At 46.5% G+C, this 23397-nt stretch overlaps 1 protein-coding gene across 2 annotated transcripts in view; it reads right to left on the bottom strand.

Annotated features, from left to right (window-relative positions):
* Positions 1-5931: 5931 nt before the first annotated feature.
* The window catches only part of CLEC7A (C-type lectin domain containing 7A), a 31375-nt gene continuing 13909 nt past the window's right edge, over positions 5932-23397 (bottom strand). For both annotated transcript variants that reach the window (XM_038759495.1, XM_038759494.1), the window contains exons 2-7: positions 17816-17917; positions 12987-13076; positions 11583-11717; positions 9540-9691; positions 8388-8503; positions 5932-7171 (exon numbers count right to left, since the gene is read on the bottom strand). In XM_038759495.1, the coding sequence (XP_038615423.1) occupies positions 7045-7171; positions 8388-8503; positions 9540-9691; positions 11583-11717; positions 12987-13076; positions 17816-17894 (699 nt within the window). In that variant the 5' untranslated portion in view covers positions 17895-17917 and the 3' untranslated portion in view covers positions 5932-7044. The remainder of the gene's footprint in view (positions 7172-8387; positions 8504-9539; positions 9692-11582; positions 11718-12986; positions 13077-17815; positions 17918-23397) is intronic.

The following is a 23397-nucleotide window of genomic DNA, read 5'->3' as shown; positions in this document are numbered from 1 at the left end:
CTGAGGAGGTTACAAGGTGATCAGGTTGTCCCACGGGAGGCCCAACTACCACAGTTTTAATCCCCATTTTCTGGATGAGGTAACTGAGGCACAGAGAAGCTAAGTGACTTGCCTAAAGTCACACAGCTGATGGAGCCGGGATTTGAACCCATGACCTCTGACTCCAAAGCCCGGGCTCTTTCCACTGAGCCACGCTGCTTCTCATACAAGATACGAGGTAATCAGTTTGTCCCACGTGGGGCTCACGGTCTTAATCCCCATTTTCCAGATGAGGTAACTGAGGCACAGAGAAGTTAAGAGGTTTGCCCAAGGTCACACAGCAGAGAAGTGGTGCCTAGCATGCCTTTCTGCGGGGGGAGGGAGGCAGGATGAGGTGCCAGGGCCTGAGAGTTAGAAGTACTGGGTTCTAATCCCAACTCCACCACATAACGGCTGTGTGAACTTGGGGAAGTCACTTCACTTCACTGTGCCCGGTTCCGTCCTCTGCAACATGGAGATTCAATGCCTCTCCCCTACTTAGACTGGGAACCCCATATGAGATCTGATTGTCCTGAATCTACCTCAGCACTTAGTACAGTGCTTTGGCATATAGTAAGTGCTAAAAAAAATCACAATTATTAGGTCAGGGCTGACCAGCTGCCAGAAGAGCAGAAGGGATAGAGGAGAGATAATAATAATAATAATAATAATAATAATAATGATGGCATTTATTAAGCGCTTACTATGTGCAGAGCACTGTTCTAAGCGCTGGGGAATTTACAAGGTGATCAGGTTGTCCCACGTGGGGCTCACAGTCTTCATCCCCATTTTACAGATGAGGGAACTGAGGCCCAGAGAAGTTAAGTGACTTGCCCAAAGTCACACAGTTGACAAGTGGTGGAGCCGGGATTTGAACCCATGACCTCTGACTCCAAAGCCCGTGCTTTTTCCACTGAGCCACGCTGCTTCTCTGATTGATAGAATCAATCAGTCATCCAACACCTCGCCCCCTCCTACCTCACCTCCCTTCTTTCCTTCTCCAGCCCAGCCCGCACCCTCCGCTCCTCTGCTGCCGCTAACCTCCTCATCGGGCCTCGTTATCACCCATTCCACCATTGACCCCCGGCCCACATCCTCCCCCTGGCCTGGAATGGCCTCCCTCCACACATCCGCCAAGCTAGCTCTCTTCCTCCCTTCAAAGCCCTACTGAGAGCTCACCTCCTCCAGGAGGCCTTCCCAGACTGAGCCCCCTCCTTCCTCTCTCCCTTCTCCCCCTCCCCATGCCCCCCACCTTACCTCCTTCCCCTCCCCACAGCACCTGTATATATATATATATATATGTTTGTACGGATTTATTACTCTATTTATTTATTTTACTTGTCCATATTTCTTCTATTTATTTTATTTTGTTAATATGTTTTGCTTTGTTCTCTGTCTCCCCCTTCTAGACTGTGAGCCTGCTGTTGGGTAGGGACCGTCTCTAGACGTTGACATCTTGTACTTCCCAAGCGCTTAATACAGTGCTCTGCACACAGTAAGCGCTCAATAAATACGATTGAATGAATGAGTGAATGAAGGAATGCTCTGGAAGACAGATTTGGCACTGCCGCAAGGAAAACATAGAAGACGGTTCCAGATGCCTGCATTCAGAAGGACCTCTAGGTGCTGATAATAATAATAATAATAATGACATTTATTAAGTGCTTACTATGTGCAAAGCACTGTTCTAAGCACTGGAGAGGTTACAAGGTGATCAGGTTGTCCCATAGGGGGCTCACAGTCTTAATCCCCATTTTACAGATGAGGGAACTGAGGCACAGAGATGTGAAGTGACTTGCCCAAAGTCACACAGCTGACAAGTGGCGGAGCCGGGATTTGAACCCATGACCTCTGACTCCAAAGCCCGGGCTCCTTCCACTGAGCCACGCTGCTGATGCCCTGCAGCTGTTTGGCATGGTCATCTGGCACGAATGGCGGTAGATGAGAAGCTGGAAAGTGGGGCAAGAGAAAGAGGAACAGGAAGAGAAGGGAAGAGAAAGGGAAGTAGCATGACCTAATGGATAAAAAACAAACCTGGGGGCCAGAGGACTTGGGTTCTAATCCCAGTTCTGCCACTTGCCTGCTGTGGGACTTTGGACAAGTCACTTCACTTCTCTGGGCCTCAGTTTCCTCAACTACAAAGTGGGAGATTCAATACCTCTTCTTCTTCCTACTCAGACTGTGAGCCCCACATAGGACAGGGACTATATCTGGCCTAATCGACTTCTGTCTACCCCAGTGCTTCGAACACTGACCAATAGCACTTAACAAATATCATAAAACAGAGACATTTTGCCCCACCAGAGAAATATGATTTAATCCCATCCACATCTCTGTAAGAGAAATTGGCTTCTTCAGAAGAAAAATAAATGCTTATTATTAATTAGCAAAAGTCTATGGGTTCTTGGAAACCGGTCACCATTCCAAAGGTTTAGTTTCATTCTCCCTAACAAATACAATCACAAAGCAGCGCAGCATAGTGAATAGAGCACGATCGTGGGAGTCAAAAGGCCATGGGTTCTAATCCCGGCTCCGCCGCTGGTCTGCAGTGTGACCTTGGACAAGTCACTTCTGTGGGCCTCTGTCTCCTCATCTGTAAAATGGGGATTAAGAGTGTGAGCCCTGTGTCCAACGTGACTAACTCGAATCTATCCCAGTGTCTACTTGTTTTGTTTTGTTGTCTATCTCCCCATTCTAGACTGTGAGCCCATTGTTGGGTAGGGATTGTCTCTGTTGCCGAATATTACTTTCCAAGCACTCAGTACAGTGTTCTGCACACAATAAGCTCTCAATAAATACGATTGAATGAATGCTTAGAACAGTGCTTGGCACATAGTAAGTGCTCAGAGGTACCATTATTATTATTATTATTATTACAAAGCCTCAATGGGAAAAGACAAGACTTGCCCTTCTGCAATCTGGAATTTCCCTGAGAAGTCTGGAAGTGGGGAGGGGTGTGAAGATTGGGGGGACGGGGGCGGGAAGGGGTGCTTGTGTGTGTACGTTTCACAGATAATCTGTACTGGTTTGAACAGGCTTGAAATAACAGTGAGACAGGGGGAAGCAAAGTGGATATTAGAAAGAAGGCCGTTATCATCCACCTTCCTCAAAGAAATGCTGCAAGAATGAGGCCATGCACGCAACCACCTTGAGTGTGGGGGAGAAAGACTATTCCTAATGATCATCGGGTCACTTCCGCTGCCATCAACAAATCTTTCCATGTGCAATCGGCTCTTTCCAAAACCTCTGTCACCGCTCCCCCAACCTCAGTGCCCAGAATAGATCCCAACTTCCTGTCAGAAGGCTGCTAGCTACCAGGATTGCCTGCGCTGCGTAATTGCCCCATCTCCCTTTGTTAAGGAAGAAATTAAAGATTCAGTTTTGTGCCACTTAATTGTAAGCAGCGATAGCCACCCTCTGGGGGAGGAGGATGAGCAGAAGGGTGAGGACGACAGTGGTGGTGGTGGGGGGGGGGGGAATTAACTCATTAAATGTTTATTTCACGCCACACCTCACAGATTGCAACACAAATGTGAGATACAGTCTTAAAAATTCCACTCCCTGCTTCCTTGCTTCCCATTTTGTTCTTTTCTTCTATTTTTCTCCATCTCCCCTGATTCTTCTAAGATTCGTGCATGCAATGGCTAGGCTATTTTCAAGATAAACCAAGCTACAAAAAAAACCCCAAAACAGCAGTGAAGTTCCTGGAGCTCCTCGACTTGTTTCATCACTTCTGCCTCCTGCCTCATGGTTATACAACCACTGAGCGATCACGGAAGGATTTACTTGGCGGATTAAAAGTGGAACTACTAGGAACCCACAGCCATTAGCTGGAACTGTCTCTTCACGGCACGTTTCCAGGAAGGGTAGTAATTGCACTAAAAATGAAACTCAAAAAGCGAGGAAAATTTTCCAGTAGTGGAAATGTTTATTTACCCAGCAGAATTTCTAGAAGGCCCACATATTTTTCAGACTATTTCAAATAATTGCTATTGTCATTGTCTGAGGTACAGAAAAAGAGGGGCTCTTCTGAGATGGATTGCCAGGATTTTTCCCCTCAAAATACAGTGGAGCGGGGTTCTTAAAGAGAATATTCTGCTCTTGAGAAGAGGCACTAAATGAAATACCTATGATAACAATTCCATTGTGAAATTTCACCTGAAAAGAATAACAGTAATGGGTCTGAGAGTTAGAAGGACCTGGGTTCTAATGCAGGCTCTGTCACTTGTCTGCTGCGGGGGCAAGTCACTTGGCTGCTCTGTGCCTCAGTTCTCTCATCTGTAAAATGGGGATTGAGATTGTGAGCCTCCTGTGTGTCCAACCTGATTACCTTGTATCTACCCCAGTTTTTAGTATGGTGCCTGGCTCATAGTAAGCACCTAACACATACCAAAATAATAGTAATAATAATAATCATAATTGTAACTATTTATTAAGTGCTTACTACGTGTTGGGTAGGGACCGTCTCTATATGTTGCCAACTTGTACTTCCCAAGTGCTTACTACAGTGCTCTGCACACAGTAAGCGCTCAATAAATATGATTGATTGATTGATATTAAGCACTGTGGTAGATACAGGAGCCCCCGCTCAGGTTCGCACCTGGAGCGTTTCCAGTACTCTCGACTACTGGAGGGAGAGTCAAGCCGAGGCATACCCATTCCATTCGTAGCTTGGGCAGTGGTTAGCTAGTGGAAAGCAACAAGTCAAAACTCACCTGTTCTGGGAAGCAGCAGCAGCGTGGGAGTTAATCGAAGGCAGAGACTCAGGTTTACTGTGTGGAAAAAGGCAACGAAAGACCACTTCTGTATTTTTACAGAGAAAACTCTACCAGAATGATTGCAGATGGAGGCGGGGCGTTCTGGGAGAGATGTGTCCACGGAGTCGCTATGGGAAAGAAACAGCTCGACAGCAGAAGACAAGATAAGATTCAGGATAATCAGGTCCCACATCTATTTATTTATTTACTTTATTTGTACATATTTATTCTATTTATTTTATTTTGCTGATATGTTTTGTTTTGTTCTCTGTCTACCCCTTCTAGACTGTGAGCCCACTGTTGGATAGGGACCGTCTCTATATGTTGCCAACTTGTACTTCCCAAGCACTTAGTACAGTGCTCTGCACACAGTAAGCACTCAATAAATATGATTGAATGAATGAATGAATAAAAGGAGGGAGAACATGTATTGAACCCCATTTTACAGTTGAGAGATCTGAGGTACAGAGACATTAAGTGACTTGCACAAGTCTGCGCAGCAGACAAATGACAAAGATGGGATTAGCAGAAACAGCGTGGCTTAGTGGAAAGATCCCGGGCTTGGGAGTCAGAGGTCGTGGGTTCTAATCCTGACTCTGCCATTTCTCAGCTGGGTGATTGTGGGCAAGTCACTTAACTTCTCTCGGCCTCAGTTTTACCTCATCAGTAAAATGGGGATTAAGACTGTGAGCCCCATGTGGGACAACCTGATGATCTTGTATCTACCCTAGCGCTTAGAATAGTGCTTGGCAATTAGTAAGCACTTAACAAATACCATCATTATTATTATTATTAGAGCTCAGGTCCTCTGGCTCCCAGAAATCCCAGAAAACAAAAATTACTGCAAAAGTAACTTAGAGTGAAAACTTACTATGTTGAAGGGGTCTTGAGCTTCTGATGCCCTTTCACAAGCCCTTATTAAAGCACATTGAATTTGGTCAGTGCTGAAGTCTTACTATAGCTATTACTGCTGCTACTACTACTATTTCTCTTCCTCTTCCTCTTATTACTACTATTAGTACTATTATTATTACACTACTACTACTAATACTTTTATTTGTTCTTTGGAACCCCAATAGGTCAAAAAACAGGCTAAGGATGATGAGTAAAAACCCAAAGCAATAATCAGTAAAGATAATGAACAGAAATGCTCAAATATTTCTCATGGTATTAGTTTATTTGTCTTTAGGATGGACCTTGAGTTACCTATCAATCAATCGATCAATAGTATTCATTGAGCAACTACTCTGGGTAGAGCACTGTACTCAATTCTTGGGAGACTACAGAAGAGTTATAAAATGCGATCCTGCCCTGGGAAACTACCAGTCTAATGCAGGAGACAGGCACTTAAATAATTAGAGATAGGGGAGTAATAGAGTAAATATAAGATGGGGAGTTGTGGTACCTGAAGCAATTTGGTGATGCAAAAGTGTTGACATACCTGTAGGGAGGAAATTAGGGTGGGGAGTTGTGAGAGTAATCAGAGAAAGAATTTCAGAAGGACATGGAAGATGGGGAAAGCAGTGATCTGTTGAATGTGAAGTGTTGTGAGAGAAGAAGGAAGGAGAGAGGTGCGATTCCAACAGGGAAGAAGATATCAGCAAGGGGTCAGTGGCAGGAAAGATGAAAATGATACAGGGTGAGTAGATTGGCTTGAGAGAAATGGAGATTCTGGGATGACTGTGGGAGAAAAGAGTAGATAAGTAGGAGGAGAAAGGCTGATTTGTAGTCTTCATATCTCTAGGCTCATTTATTTACATTTGCGTTTGAGCAGATCTTTTCATTGTAAAAGAAAGCTCTCTCAGGAAGACTTGGGAGTTTACAGATTCGACATGGAAACCCTGAATTCTAAATACAGAGGGTCACAGGATCATAATTACAATCACCGCCATCATCATCACCACTACCATCGCTCCTGCCTCCTGGGGACTCAGGACACTTTTCCGATATTTCCTTGCTCTGCTTTACAATATTGCTGTGAGATAAATCCAGACCCATTAGTATGCTTCTTAGCCGGATGAGGAAACAGAAGATCAGAAGCTCGGAGGCTTCTGTAGGAAGATCACAGACGAAGTAAGTGGTGGAATTTCCCAGATTTGATGGTCAAGGTTCCATTAACAAAACTTTTCTCCTCTCCCCTTTGGGAGCCACAGTCCTCTAGACGAGGGGTGCAACCTCTGCTTCAAAGTCTCAGCACAGACTACATTCTTTTTCAAGGATGTTTTCCTGCAGGAAGCGTCTGGAATGGATTTGTCTCTTGCCTCCTTGATTATGTGGAACTGTGCACCTTTTTCTCACAGATGCAGTAGGCCAAGGAATTACACAGTGCGTTGAAAATGAGATTCTCGTGTATCCAGGCGCAACCATTCAAAATATTTGTCTGCCTTATGTCAAACCTGCAAGAGAAAAATCCCAGTTTTACTCTGATCTATCCCTATGTCCACTGGGAAGAAACAAACAAATAATAATAATTGTGGTATTTATTAAGTGCTTGCTATGTGCCAGGCACTGCTCTAAGCACAGGGGAGATACAAGCTAATCAGTTTGGGCACAGTCCACAGGGCTCACAGTCTTAATCCCCACTTTACAGATGAGGAAACTGAGGCACAGAGAAGTTAAATGACTTGCCCCTAGTCACACACCAGACAAGTGGTAGAGCTGGGACTAGAACCCAGGATCTTCTGAATCCCAGGCTTGTTCTGTCTCCACTGCCCCTCCAACATCTGGATGATCTGATAATCATGAGTAAATATTGCTCCGCACTCAATAATTGCTCAATAAATACCACTGATTTATAGATTGAATTGGTAGCCAAATGGAATTTGAGAATGAACCTCGGATCGGGGTGTGTAAAGCACTCAGAGAGAATAATTGTTTCTACCTTTGATTTGGTCTCAGTAGACTGAGATAAGGCTCTCGCATGATGATAATAATAATAATGATAACAAGAGTGATAACTGTGGTATTTATTTTCTGGTATGTGTCAAGCACTTACTAAGTGCTGGGATCCATGCAAGATAATCAGTATGGACTCAGTTCCTGTCACATATGGAGCTGGCAGCCAAAGTAGGAGGGAGAACAAATACTGAATCACCATCATACAGATGGGGGAAACAAGATACTGAAAAGTTAAGTGACCTGCCCAAAGTCCCCCAGCAGGTAAATGGCAGAGCTGGGATTAGAACTCAGTTCCTCCGACTCCCAGGCCTGTGTTCTTTCTCTTAGGCCATGCTGCTTCTCAAAGTTCAGGGTAAAACCAGAGTTCATAAATCAGAACCGAGAAAGTGCGGTTAATCCCAAATTAAACTCAAACTTGCTTCCTCAAGAAACAGAATAGTCCAAGTCTTCTCCTCCTCTGGACATCCTCATTTCTTCCCCTGGCTCACTCCTAGTTTTCCCTCCACCCTCCATCCTCCTATACTGCTTCTGGGTTCCTCACATGCCGCCTCTCCCTCTTTGTCTTAGGTTGCCCTCGGTTGTCTAGAATACCCTTGACTTTGTAGTTCAGAGGGAGAACTGCTTGGCCCCACCAAAGCACATATGTCCCAGCTGGGATCCCCAGAGAGACAGAGGGATGGACCAGTTGACCTATGTGCCTGCCCAGATACCTACAGGTCAGGAGAGAAAGCGGAGCCATCCCCCCAGATCCAGGAACCATCACTGCGGGAAGACAGGCCTATCCAGACAGACGTCTGAGATTCGTTGGACGTGAGGTGTTTTATAAAGTCCTGCAGGGAATTCAAATAAAGACATGAGTTGGGGTGAGTCCAGGATTTTGGGCTGAAACGCTGTTCCCTGCGCCAGGTCTGGGCTCCAGGGATGAACCACGTCAGCTAGTCCGACAGGCTCATTGGAAAGTGCTGGGGGTGATGGGAGGAAAGGAGGAACTCGATTTATTAACAGTCAGTGCCCTGCCATGATGGGAGATAATAATCATACCGTAAATTTGAAAAGCTTCACCACAGCCCTGTGAATTAGGGAAGGGTAGATAATACTTTACCCCTTTCAGAGTGGAGTAAACTGAGGCCCAGAGAAGTAAGTGACTTGCCTGAAGTAACCTAGCAGGCCAGTGGGACTTGAACGTGGATCCGCTGCCTCCTAGACACACGTTATTTCCACTAGACCACTCTGCCTCCCATTCTGCTGCCCTGGACTCTCCAACCATCTTTTATTAATAATAATAATAACATTGTTAGTGCTTGTTGAGCATTTACTATGTGTCAAGCCCTGTTCTAAGTGCTGGGGTAGAGGCAAGTGAATCAGGTTGGACACAGTCCCTGTCCCACAAGGGGGCTCACAGACTTAATCCCCACTTTATAAATGAGGGAACTGAGGCACAGAGAAGTGAAGTGACTTGCCCACGGTCACCCAGCAGGCAAATGGCAGAATCTGGATTAGAACCCAGGTCCTTCTGATTCTCAGGCTCAGGCTCTATCCACTAGGCCATGCTGCTTCTCCTTTCCTGGGAGCTCGGTGGATTAATCTTTCCAGGTAGAATTTAGTGGGAAGATTGAACTGGGAAGGCAGGGGGCAGGGAGCCCAGATCAAAGAGATCAACTAGAGCCAGGAGGAGCTGAGGGAAAGATTGGAGCCAGATATATTCTTTGCCTGCCTGCCAGGGGATCTGGACTGACCCTATGTTGGGAGGAAACAGAAGCCAACTCAACCTCCCGGCCCCCCAAAACAACCTCCATTTCTGGAGTCTTCATCCTCGTTCCCCTTACCGGCCCGACACCGAGGTCGGTGGCGGAGACAGAAACTTACTAGCTCTGCTTGGTTATCGATCTGCAGGAGTTGGGAATTCTGAGAAACACAAAATCTTTTACTCCTACTCCAGTTGTCTAGGGTAGAACGGAGGAGATAGCAAGAATCGCCGTGTCTAATCCACCTCAGTGGGCAAATTCTGGGTCTGGGACCTGGAACCAAAGAGAGAATCCGTTAGAGCTCTTGTCCTTCTCTCCTACTGATCCTCTTCTCAACTCCCCAGAAAAGAGAGTTCAACTGGGGAAGGCCTCTTGGAAGAGATATGATTTTAATAAGCCTTCGAAGGTGGGGAAAGTGGTGATCTGCTGAACGTGAAAAGAGAAGCAGAAGAGAAGCAGCGTGGCTCGGTGGAAAGAGCCCAGTCTTGGGAGTCAGAGGTCATGGGTTCTAATCAAGGCTCCGCCACTTGCCAGCTGTGTGACTTTGGGCAAGTCACTTCACTTCTCTGGGCCTCAGTTACGTCATCTGTAAAATGGGGATTAAAACTGTGAGCCCCATGTGGGACAACCTGATCACCTTGTATCCCCTCAGTGCTTAGAACAGTGCTTCTCCCGTAGTAAGCGTTTAACAAATACCATCATCATCATTATTATTATTCATTCATTCATTCAATTGTATTTATTGAGCGCTTACTGTGTGCAGAGCACTGTACTAAGTGCTTATTATTATTATGAAAGGGGAGGGAGTGCCAAGTCAGAGGGATAATGTGGACAAGAGGTTGTTGGCCAGAGAGATGAGATCAAGATACTTTTGTTACTCACCCCAGGCCCACAGCACTCATGTAAATATTTTTATGCTCTGACATTTCCCCTATATGAAATTTATTTTAATGTCTGTCCCACACTGCAGAATGTGAGCTCTTTCTGGGCAGGGATCTCATCTGCCAAGTTCATTATATTTTACTTTCCCAACCACTGTTCTGCACACAGAAAGTGATCAATCAATCACTCAATCAATCATGTTTATTGAGTGCTCACTGTGTGCAGAGCACTGTAATAAGTGTTTGGGAGAGTACAATATAACAGAGTCAGTAGACATATTCCCTGGCCACAACAAGCTTACAGTCTAGAGGGGGAAACATGCATTAATGTAAACAATATCAACAGTGTGGTCTAGTGGAAAGAGCTGGGAGTCAGAGGACTTGGATTCTAATCCTACTTTCACCACTTATTTGCTGTGTGACTTCTCTTTACCTCAGTTACCTCATCTCTAAAATGGGGATTAAGACCGTGAGCCCTATGTGGGACAGGGACTGTGTCCAAACTGAGCAGCGTGGCTCAGTGGAAAGAGCACGGGCTTGGGAGTCAAAGGTAATGGGTTCAAATCCTGACTCCACCAAGTGTCAGCTGTGTGACTTTGGGCAAGTCTAATAACGTCTCTGTGCCTCAGTTCCCTCATCTGTAAAATGGGGATTAAAACTGTGAGCCCCGTGTGGGACAACCTGATCACCTTGTATCCTCCCCAGTGATTAGAGCAGGGCTTGGCACTGAGTAAGCACTTAACAAATGCCATTATGATTATCTTGTATCTACTCCAGGACTTAGTACAGTACCTAGCGCATAGTAAGCATTTAACAAATACCACAATTATCATTATTGTTATTATCATTATCATCATTACCATGATTATTATTATTGAATAAATTATGGATAGGCATATAGTGCAGTGGGGCTGTGTTGGAGTTGAGGGAACAAATCAGGGTGATGCAGAAGTGAGTAGGAGACAAGGAAATGAAGGCTTAGGGAAGGCTTCTTGGAGGAGATGTGTCTTCAGTAAGGTTTTGAAGGTGGGGAGAGTAATTGTTCGTCAGATATGAAGATGGAGGGGGTTCCAAGACAGAGGCAGGATGAGAGCGAGAGGTCAGCTAAGAGATTAACAAGATCGAGGTACAGTGAGTAGGTTGGTATGGTCGACTGATGGAAGGATGCTCGGGTGAATACCTGAAATCACCGTTAGTGTGACCCAGAGAAGTTTCCCTGGGCCTTAGCTTCCTGTCAATTTCAGAAAACAATCAGAGGCAGTATTCCCCTGGACATTACTCACCTAGTATCGTGATTGTGGTTTCTGGGATGTTTGTAGAGTCCCATTTCCAGACTGGAGGAGACTTGGATGGTTGAAAATGTTCCTTTGGCATTTCTGATGAACAGTGGCAGTTCACTGGTCTCACTACCTGAAAGGCTACAAATCACAACCCCAGCAGAGGGGATGGAGTTGATTACACAACAGTATAGTCCACCGAAATACCTCAGAATACGCATGAAATCACCCTTTAAGAGGAGGGAAAGAGAAGGAGCACAAGAATCAGATTCTGAGATGGAAAAATTAGCCCCAGGCATGGTCACAGCCACAGGAAGGTGACTTGGGAAAAATGGAGAAACTAGCAATAGGATCCAGGGAAGATGAGAGGGAGACGAGAGAGAGAAAGGGAGAGGATTCAATCGGGAAATTGAATTCAAAATGCCCCACCTGGCATCTCGGGTAAATCATGAGGAGACATAGCGGAGAGAGAGCATGGTTTGGGGATGAAGAATTGGCCAGTCAGAGGTAGGAGGACAGTGGGGGTCGGGGAAGACTGAGGAGACAGAAGGAAGTAAGGATTGAACCCCCCCAATTCCTTGAGATTGGGATAGTGGGTGTGGGGGCGGTCACTTGAGGTCCTGGGGACTGGAAGGTGAAGGGTAGAGGTCTTAACATAAGCCCTCCCTGAGCTGATCAATAAGAAAAATAAAATAATTATAATATTTTTGCTGTTCGTGCGTGTTTCTCTTAGGCTGTCAAGTCATCTCCAACCCATAGCAATGCCATCTCTCCCAAAATGCCCCACATCAATCTGCAGTCGTTCTGGTAATGTATCTGGAGAGTTTTCTTGGTAAAAATATGGAAGCGGTTTACCACTGCCTCCTTCCATGCAGTGAATGTGAGTCTCCAGTCTCCACCCTATGCCCAGCACAGGTGAGTTTTGACTCGTAGCAGATTGCTTCCCACTTGCTGGCTACTGCCCGAGCTAGGAATGGAATGGATACGCCTCTGCTTGACTCTCCCTCCACTGGTAGAGTACTGGAAACTCTCCAGGTGCGACCCAGAGAGGGATGTTAAGTGTTTACTGTGGGCTAAGCACTGAGTAAAATACAAGCAAATCCCATCAGACACAGTCCCCGTTAGGTATGAGGCCAAGTGGGAGGGAGAACAGGAATTTAGTCTCCATTTTGCAGATGAGGAAATGGAGGCACAGAGAAGAGAAGTGATTTGCCCAAAGTCACTTAGCAGTCAAGTGGCACTGCTGATCACCTCTTCCCCCAACTGCCAGCTGGCGGGTTCCCGCTGCTGCTGTTCTAGGTCCCGTGGGGTGGTGGTCTGAGGGGATGCTGGGGGTGGGAAGGGGACCGGTGGGCCGGTGGATCCCGCCCGGAATCTTGTGTCATCCCTGCCCTTGCTGGGTCTTCGTACCCAAGATCCCGGTGGCTCCAAGAAGGCCCAGGCAGACGATACCAAGAGTCACTGCAGCAGGACGCCAGCGAGGAGACACAGCTGGAAGACCTGAGGCAAGAGAGAGAGGGAGAGGAAGAGGACGGATTGGCCAACTGGAAGGCTGGGATCGAAACTCAGGGCACTGGGGAATGCTGGGGGCTGGGGGCTAGGAATGATTGTTTCCACCTTCAGTTCCTGGATTTCCAGTTTCCCTTCCACAGCCCTGTTCCTTTCCAGATGCGTATTGCTCCTTCCACTCCACTATCCCAGCCCTTCTTTCTCCTTTCCCATCCTGCTTTTCCAACAGCCTCCACCGCCCTCATCCATTTAGCGAGTGATTGGTAGGCTCACCTGTTGAGGGCTATTTTAAGAATCTCCAGTGGTTGTCAATCATTCATTCTTTCATTCAATAGTATTTATTGAGCGCTTACTGTTTGCAGAGCACTGTACTAAGCACTTGGGAAGTACAAGTTGATCACTCAATCAATGGTATTTATAGAAGGTTTACAGCGTGCAGAGCACCGTACTAAGCTCTTGGGAGAGTACAATATGATAATGTAACAGACACATTCCCTGCCTGCAATGAGTTTACAGTCTAAAGGGGGAGATAGACATTAAGAGAAATAAATACATTAAGAATATGTACATAAGCGCCGTGGGGCTGAGGGAGGGGGGAATAAAGGGAGCAAATCAGCGTGACACAGAAGGGAGTGGAAGAAGAGGAAAGGAGGGCACAGTCAGGGAAGGCCTCTTGGAGGAGATTTGCCTTCAATAAGGTTCTGAAGGCCAGGAGCCTAATTGACTGTCAGATATGAAGAGGGAAGACATTCCAGGCCAGAGGCAGGACACGGGTGAGAGGTTGGAGGGGAGATAGACAAGATTGAAGCTGCATCATCATCATCATCAAACGTATTTATTGAGCGCTTACTATGTGCAGAGCACTGTACTAAGCGCTTGGGAAGTACAAATTGGCAACATATAGAGACAGTCCCTACCCAACAGTGGGCTCACAGTCTAAAAGAAGCTTGTGAAGAGGTTGACATGAGAGGAGCAATATGTGCGGTGGGAGGGGGCAAAGTGATTCAGGTCTTTAAAACTGACGGTAAAGAGTTCCTGTTTGATTCAGAAGTGGATGAGAAACCATTGGAGTTTCTTGAGGAATAGGGAACAGCGCCTGAATGTTTTTGTAGGAAAATGGTCTGGGTAGCAGAGTGAACTATAGACTAGAGTGGGGAGAGAGAGGAGGAAGGGAAGTCAGCAAGGAGACAGCGCAGTGCTCTGTACACAGCAAGTACCCAGCACAGTGCTTAGCAACCAGTCCAGTGATCTGGTTTTGTTCTCTGTCTCCCCCTTCTAGACTGTGAGCCCACTGTTGGGTAGGGACTGTCTCTATATTTTGCCAACTTGTACTTCCCAAGTGCTTAGTACAGTGCTCTGCACACAGTAAGCACTCAATAAATACGATTGATCGATTGATTGATTCTCTGTCTCCCCCTTGTAGACTGTGAGCCCGCTGTTGGGTAGGGACTGTCTCTATGTGTTGCCGACTTGTACTTCCCAAGCGCTTAGTACAGTGCTCTGCACACAGTAAGCGCTCAATAAGTATGATTGATTGATTGATTGATCTGCACCATCCGTAAGTGCTCACTCCAGCCTTCTGCCCACAGTAGGTCCTCCATAAATAGTACTGCTACCAGAATTCTGAGCGTTACACAGCTGACGATTGGCGGAGTCGGAATTTGAACCCATGACTTCTGAATCCAAAGCCTGTGCTCTTTCAACTTATAGACATGTACACATCATTAATAAATAGAATAATAAATATGTACATATATACCCAAGTACTGTGGGGCAGGGAAGGGGGTAGAGGAGAGGGAGGGAGTAGGGGTGATGGGGAGGGGAGGAGGAGCAGATGAAGAGGGTGTTTAGTCTGGGAAGGCCTCCTGGAGGAGGTGAGCTGTCAGCAGGGCTTTGAAATGGAGGAGAGTGATTGTTTGGGGCATGTGAGGATGGAGGGCATTCCAGGAGCTAATGATACTATGTCCGCACCGTCATAATGCGAAGTTCTGATCTCAACTACTGTGAATTCTCATTTCCGGTTCCCAGCTGAAAACCACAACGTTTTCACAACTCTGGAGTCAAACACATGCCTTTTCTTCCCTGAATAATAATAATAATAATAATAATGGCATTTATTAAGCGCTTACTATGTGCAAAACACTGTTCTAAGTGCTGGGGAGGTTACAAGGTGATCAGGTTGTCCCAGGTGGGGCTCACAGGCTTAATTCCCATTTTACAGATGAGGTAACTGAGGCACAGAGAAGTTAAGTGACTTGCCCAAAGTCACACAGCTGAAAATTGGTGGAGCCGGGATTTGAACCCATGACCTCTGACTCCAAAGCCCGTGCTCTTTCCACTGAGCCATGCGGCTTCTCCCTGAAGCTTCGTGGAGCCTCCCTCCCCTTGACCCCTGATTCTTTCCCAGGGGATCTCCCAGGAAAGAGCTGGGAAAGGGGAGGATCTTCCCATGAGAAGCAGCGTGGCTCAGTGGGAAGAGCATGGGCTTTGGAGTCAGAGGTCATGGGTTCAAATCCCGGCTCTGCCAATTGTCAGCTGTTTGACTTTGGGCAAGTCACTTCACTTCTCTGTGCCTCAGTTCACTCATCTAGAAAATGGGGATTAAGACTGTGAGCACCCCCGTGGGACAACCTGATCACCTTGCAACCTCCCCAGCGCTTAAAACAGTGCTTTCCACATAGTAAGCATTTAATAAATGCCATTATTATTATTATTATTATTATTATTATTATTATTATTATTATTATTATTATTATTATCTGGGAAAGGCCGATTCCTGGAAAACAGGTCAGACTAGGTGCTGCTCAGTAATGGCGGGTCAGTATTTCCTTTCGCTCTCTGAAAGAGCTGCTGAATTCTCCCAGTATCACAGAGTGACTCTCCAATCAGTCAATGGTATTTACTGAGCGCTTCCTGAGTGCAAAGCGCCGTACCGACTTCTAGGGAAAGTACAATATCATAGAGCTGGTGCCCACAGAGAGTTTACAATCCCCACTCAGGAGACATGAAGGAGCAAAGCAGCAGGAATGATGGTCCTTGGGTCCCCAGTATCGACCACAAGGAGCAGAGTGTATAATAGTAATAAGAATAATAGTAATAGTATTTGTTAAATAGTTACTATGTGCCAAGCACTGTTCTAAACCCTGTGATAGGCACAAGTTAATCAGGTTGGGCACAGTCCCTGTCCCACATGGAGCTCACACTGTAATCTCCATTTTACAGATGAGGTAACTGAGGCACAGAGAAGTGGAGTGACTTGCCCAAGATCACACAGGAGACATGAGAAGCAGCATGGCTCAGTGGAAAGAGCCCAGACTTGGGAGTCAGAGGTCATGGGTTCGAATCCCAGCTCCACCGCTTGTCAGCTGGGTGACTTTGGGCAAGTCACTTCACTTCTCTGGGCCTCAGTTCCCTCATCTGTAAAATGGGGATTAAGACTGTGAGCCCCACATGGGACAACCTGATCACCTTGTATTCCCCCAAGCACTTAGAACAGTGCTTTGCACATAGTAAGTGCTTAACAAATGCCATTATTATTATTATTATTATTGTGCGGCAGAACCAGGATTGGAATCCAGGTCCTACCAACACTCAGGCCCGTGTTCTATCCATTTCCTCCCCTGCTCCTGCCCTCTTATCCAGGAGAACCTTTCATTCATTCATTCAATCGTATTTATTGAGCACTTACTGTGTGCAGAGCACTGTACTAAGTGCTTGGGAAGTACAAGTTCGCAACATATAGAGACAGTCCCTACCCAACAGTGGGCTCACAGTCTAGAAGATAATAATAATGGCATTTGTTAAGTGCTTACTATGTGCCAAGCACTGTTCTAAGCACTGGAGTAGATACAGGGCAATCAAGTTGTCCCACGTGGGGCTCACAGTTTTAATCCCCATTTTACAGGTAAGGTAACTGAGGCACAGAGAAGTTAAGTGGCTTGTCCAAGGTCACACAGCAGACAAGTGGCAGAGCCGGGATTGGAACCTATGTCCTCTGATTTCCAAGACTGTGCTCTTTTCACTTAAGCCACACCGTGACAGGCTTATTCATTTGTGGCAGGTGATGACATCTGGATCTGCACTCTGACTCTGTGCTCAGTCAGATTGAAATGGGAATGCAGGGATGAGCTGAGAGCACATTAATGTTAATAATGATGAGGAAGTCTTAAAGGCACATTCGTTTCAGCAATATTACAAATTGAAAAGCTAAGCCGGGCCCCCTTCAATTTCTTTTTAATTAAAGAATTGAGCCTCCAGTCAGACCCTGCCTGGATTCATTCTCCACGAGGAGCTCTCCCTCCCAGATCTGAGGCCCCTCACCATTCCCAGCCCTCCTCAGCGCCAAGAGGCTCTGCTCTAACCTCTCCCCATGTGGCCAATTTCAACCCCAAGGAAGATCCTCTTCAACTTCCAGGTGAAAGGAAATGGGGTATCCTGATTCTTGATACCTCAGGTATCATTGTAGTGTGGAGGCAGCCACACCAAAAACCTCCGCATTGTTCTTGTTTCCCCTCACACACGGTGCAGTACCAGGGCCAACTGGTCCAGAGGGACCGGTTAAAAATACCCACAACTTCTCGCCCACTGCTGTAACCCCTCGGATGTGCAAAGAGGTTTGAACCCCCTTGGAAAACACCACCTTCTGAATCTCAGCCCAGCAGTCCCTGTGGCCTGGCGGGAGTCTGTGGTAGCTAGAAGTGGCTCCAAAGGGACAAGAGAGCTGCTGCTACCTTTGTCTGAGGCCGCGGGGTCCCGAGCGAAGGCGCGGGTGCGGGGATTTAAGATGGTGTAGCCATCCTCATCTTCCATTCTTGAATCTAGGCAGCTCTGTCCTGCTCGGGGGAGAAGGAGAAGGAAAAGAGGCAGACTCGGTCAGACTAGCCCACCTGTGCCTCTCTCTAAAATGGAGGAACAGGAAGGGGTGTCTATCTGGAAGGCTGACTGGGCAAACAGAGTGGCTCCTTCCAGGCCTCCAAAAGGAGGAAATGATGACGTTGACTCACAGATTGGGTAAGTTCTTCTTTTTCCCTCTTTTAAAAACAACAAGATCTATTTGGCTGCATGTATTTCTTCTTAAGTCACGAAAGCCCCTCTCCGAAGGGGCGAAGCTGGTCTCCGAGCCCCATTAACTGATCTGTCGTCTTCTACTTGTAACCTCTTTTCTTCACCTCCGCACCTCCCGAACGAGTGACTCTTTCTAATACTTTTACTGTTCAAAGTCACTAAAGGCTCAGACTTCCTTACGCCTACGTAGCATATACTCAATATATACACCCAATGCATATGGGGAGGCATTCATATACGTGCACATTCACTCATTCATTCAATCATATTTATTGAGCACTTACTGTGTGCAGAGCAAAGCACTATACCCAGTGCTTGGGTGAGTACAAACAGACGACATTCCCTGCCCACAACAGATTTACAGTCTAGAGCTGGGGAGCCAGGCATTAACACACATAAATAAATTATAGAATTGTGCATATGTGTTGTGGGGGCTGAGACGGGGGATAACAAAGAAAGTCAGGGTGACACAAGAAACGAGTGGGAGAAAAGGAAAGGGGGGGCTTAGTCAGAGAAGGCCTCTTGGAGGAGATTGGCCTTTAATAAGACTTTGTGGGAGGGCCAGCGATATTGTCAGATTTGAGGAGGGAGGGCGTTCCTGGTCAGAGGCAGGATGTGGGCAAGGGCAGCAAGATAGAAGAGATGAGGAGCTTAGCATTAGAGGAATGAAACGAGTGGGCTGGGTTGTAGTAGGGGAGTAGCGAGGTGAGGTAGGAGGGGGCAAGGGGATGGACTGTTTTGAAACCAATGGTGAGGAGATTTTGTTCGATGTAGAGGTGGCTGGGCAGCCACTGGAGTTTTTTGAGGAGTGGGCATACATGTCCTGAAAGTTTCTGTAGAAAAATGATATGGGCAGCAGAGTGAAGTACAGACTGGAGTGGGGAGGGAGAGGCGGCTGTGACGTCAGCAAGGAGGCGTATACAGTAATAAAGGCAGGATAGTATGAGTGACTATATTAACAAGGTAGAATAATAATAATGACATTTATTAAGCACTTACTATGAGCAAAGCACTGTTCTAAGCACTGGGGAGGTTACAAGGTGATCAGGTTGTCCCACGGGGGGCTCACAATCAATCCCCATTATACAGATGAGGTAACTGAGGTGCAGAGAAGTTAAGTGACTTGCCCAAAGTCACACAGCTGACAGTTGGCAGAGTCGGGATTTGAACCCACGACCACTGACTCCACAGCCCGGGCTCTTTCCACTGAGCCACGCTAAAGTTGGGATAGAGAGGAAGTTTGGATAGAGAGGAAACGGCAGATTTTCGCAATACTGTAAAGGTGGGACCAACGGGATTTAGTGATGAATTGAATATGTGGGTTGAATGAAAGGGAGGAATCAAAGATAAGCCAAGGTTATGGGCTTGTGAGACAGGAAGGATGGTGGTGCTGTCTACAGTGATGGGAAAGTCAGGGGGAGGACAGGGTTTGGGTGGGGAGATAAGGAGTTCTGTTTTGAACACGTTAAGCTTGAGGTGAGAGTAGGACAGCCAGGTAGAGATGTCTTGAAGACAGGAGGAAATGCGAGACCAGAGAGAGGGAGAGAGATCAGGGCTGGAGATGGAGATTTGGGGATCATCCGCATAGATGGGGTAGTTGAAGCCATGGGAGCGAATGAGTTCTCCAAGGGAGAGGGTGTAGATGGAGAATAGAAGGGGACCCAGAACTGAACCTTGAGGGATCCCTACAGTTGGGGGGTGGGAGGCGGAGGAGGAGCCCATGAAGGAGACTGAGAATCTCCCTCCCTAACTGACTCCTACTCTCAAAACTCCTTGAGCGAGTTGTCTACACCCAGTGTCTCAAATTCCTCTCCTCCGATTCTCAATCTCCTCCAATCTGGTTTCTGTCCCCTTCACTCCACAGAAACCTTTCTCTCAAAGGTCGCCAGTGATCTCCTTCTTGACAAATCCAACGGCCTCTACTCCATCCTAATCCCCCTCTACCTCTCATCTGCCTTTGACGTTGTGGACCACCCCCTTCTGCTGGAAATGTTATCCAAGCTCGGCTTCACTGACTCTGTCCTCTCCTGGTTCTCCCCTCATCTTCCTGGCCGTTCATTCTCTGTCTCCTTCTCCATCTTCAGTGCTTAGTACAGTGCCTGGCACATAGTAAGTTTAACCAATGCCACAATTATTATTATTATTACAAGGCAATCAGATTGGATACGATTCATATCCCAACTTGGGACTCGCAGTCTTAATCCCCATTTTATAGGTGAGGTGACTATGGCACAGAGAAGTGAAGTGACTTTCCCAAGGTGACACAGCAGACAAGTGGCAGAGCCAGAACCAGAACCCAGATCCTTCTGATCCCCCAGGCCCGTGCTCTATCCACTGGTCACGCTGGACAAAAAGGTATCTATTTAGTTACTTTCATTTACTAAGCACTTACTATGTGCAGAGCACTGTTCTAAGTGCTGGGAATGAATACATAAGTGGGAATTAGGTATGGAAGCTGGCCCTCAATGGACTCAGTTAATCAATTGTATTTATTGAGTTCTTTCTGTGTGCAGTGCACTGTAATAAGTGCTTGGGAGAGTACAATATAACAAATAACAGACCCTTTCCCTACCCACAACAAGCTTACAGTCGAAGGGCTCACCATCTCAAAATATTCATTCAGTCAGTCATATTTATTAAACACTTACTATCTGCAAAGCGCAGTACTAAGAGCTTGGGAGAGTAGAATATGACAATAAACGGACACATTCCCTGCCAATAATGAGTTTACAGACTGACTAGAGGGGGAGGCAGACGTTAATATAAATAAATAAATGACAGATGTGTTCATAAATGCTGTGGGACTTGGTGGGGGGTGGCAATAAAGGGAGAAAGTGAGGAAGAAGGGAGTGGGAGAAGAGGAAAGGAGGGCTTAGTCAGGGAAGGCCTCTTGGAGGAGATGTGCCTTCAGTAAGACTTGGAAGGCGGGGAGAGTAATTGTCTGTCGGATACAGAAGCGGCATGGCTCAGTGGAAAGAGACTGGGCTTTGGAGTCAGAGGTCATCATCATCATCATCAATCGTATTTATTGAGAGCTTACTATGTGCAGAGCACTGTTCTAAGCGCTTGGGAAGTACAAATTGGCAACATATAGAGACAGTCCCTACCCAACAGTGGGCTCACAGTCTAAAAGGTCTAAAAGGTCGTGGGTTCAACTTGTCAGCTGTGTGACTTTGGGCTAGTCACTTCACTTCTCTGTGCCTCAGCTCCCTCACCTTTAAAATGGGGATGAAGACCGTGAGCCCCACATGGGACAACCTGATCACCTTGTATCCCCCCAGCGCTTGCACTTAGTAAGCACTTAACGAATACCATCATTATTATGATTATTATACAAGATGGAAGGATCTTCCAGGCCAAAGACAGGATATATGCGAGAGGTCAGCGGTGAGATGGACAAGATCGAGGATATGACGGGGAGGAGAGGGAAGCCTGAAGACAGAACCCGCTTAAATGTTGGACCTGAAGCTCAGCCTGGGCCCTGGGGCTCCGGGGAAAGGCGCTGAGCAGTTTCCCTCAGCCTCTGAGGTCTGGGACCATGGCCGTAGAAGTGGGATGGCATAGTGGGCACGGGCCTAGAAGACACAAAATTCTAATCCCGGCTCCACCACTTGTCTGCTGTGTGACCTTGGGCCAGTCACTTTACTTCTCTGTGCCTCAGTTACCTCATCTGTACCATGGGGATTGAGACTGTGAGCCCCACGTGAGACAGAGACTCTGTCCGAGCCAATTTGTTTGTATCTACCCCAGTGCTTAGTACAGTGCCTAGCACATAGTAAGCGCTTAACAAACACCAAGCTAATTATTATTATGGACTGTGGTGGTGGGAGACAGGCCAGGGACCAGAACTGGGATGGGGGCCTCTGGTGAACATTTCAAGTGACGTGACTCCCTTTCAACTAAAAAGCGTTTTGCCAAATTCCTAAACACGACTTGCGTGGGACTGAAAAATTTGAGTTTTTTTGCAGGGGAGGAGGGCTTTCTTTTCAGCATCAGGTTACAGTCCACGAGAAGCGATGGTATTTATTGAGTGCTTACCGTGTGCAGAGCACAGTACTAAGCGCTTGGGAGAATACAATATAACAATAAACAGACACATCCCCAGCCTACAAAGAGCTTACAGTTTAGAGGAGCATGGCCTAGTGCAAAAGACACAGGTTTGGGAGTCAAAGGACCTGGGTTCTAATCCCAGCCCATCATATGTCCACTGTGAGACCTTGAGCAAGTCATTTAACTTCCCAAGCGCTTAGTACAGTGCTCTGCACACAGTAAGCGCTTAATAAATACGATTGATGATGATGATGGGCCTCAGTTTCTTCATCTTTAAAATGGGGATTAAATCCGACCCCCTCCTACTTAAACTGTGAGCTCCCTGAGAGACCTTGAGCAAGTCATTTAACTTCTCTGGGCCTCAGTTTCCTCATCTTTAAAATGGGGATTAAATCCTACGCCCTCCTACTTAGACTGTGAGCTCCCTGTGGGACAGAGACTGAATCCAACCTGAGTATCTTGTATTTAACCCAGGGGTTAGTTCAGTGATTGGCACGTGGTAAGCAATTAGCAAATATCATAAAATATCACAGCCTAAGTCTTCAGAAAACATCAAAAGGGTTTGCATGAGTGTTAACAGACATGTCATAGTAGATCGAGAGTGGACAGTAAACTCCCTGTGGTCACTAACATGTCTACTAATTCTGTTGTATTGTACTCCCAAGTGCTTAGAAAAGTGCTCTGCACACAGTAAGTACTCATTGATTACATTGCAGATGCAATTTCAACCCAGGAATGCGTACGTTGAGTGCTCTTTTAATATTTTCTTTTATTATAGCAGTGCACTGTGATAATAAAGCATTGTGCTTCTAATAACAATTATGGCATTTGTTAAGTGCTGTGCTATGTGCCAGGAACTGTTCTAAGTGACAGGGTAGAGTGAAGATATTTGGGTTGGACACAGTCCCTGTCTTACGTAGGGCTCAGTCTTAATCCCCATTTTACAGGTGAGGGAACTGAGGCACAGAGAAGTAAAGCAACTTGCCCAAGGTCACACAGCAGACAGGTGGCGAAGCTTTGACTCCCAGAACTGTGATCTATCCACTAGGCCAACCTGCTCCCATTACGACCCTTTAACTTTCATTCATTATTCTATTCTATTTATTTTATTTTGTTAATATGTTTGGTTTTGTTCTCTGTCTCCCCCTTCTAGACTGTAAGCCCACTGTTGGGTAGGGACCGTCTCTAGATGCTGCCA

Source organism: Tachyglossus aculeatus, chromosome 17 (assembly GCF_015852505.1).
Source record: "Tachyglossus aculeatus isolate mTacAcu1 chromosome 17, mTacAcu1.pri, whole genome shotgun sequence".
NCBI lineage: Eukaryota > Metazoa > Chordata > Mammalia > Monotremata > Tachyglossidae > Tachyglossus > Tachyglossus aculeatus.
The sequence above is the reverse complement of the archived record's forward strand: the minus strand, read 5'-3'. Positions and strand labels throughout refer to the sequence as shown.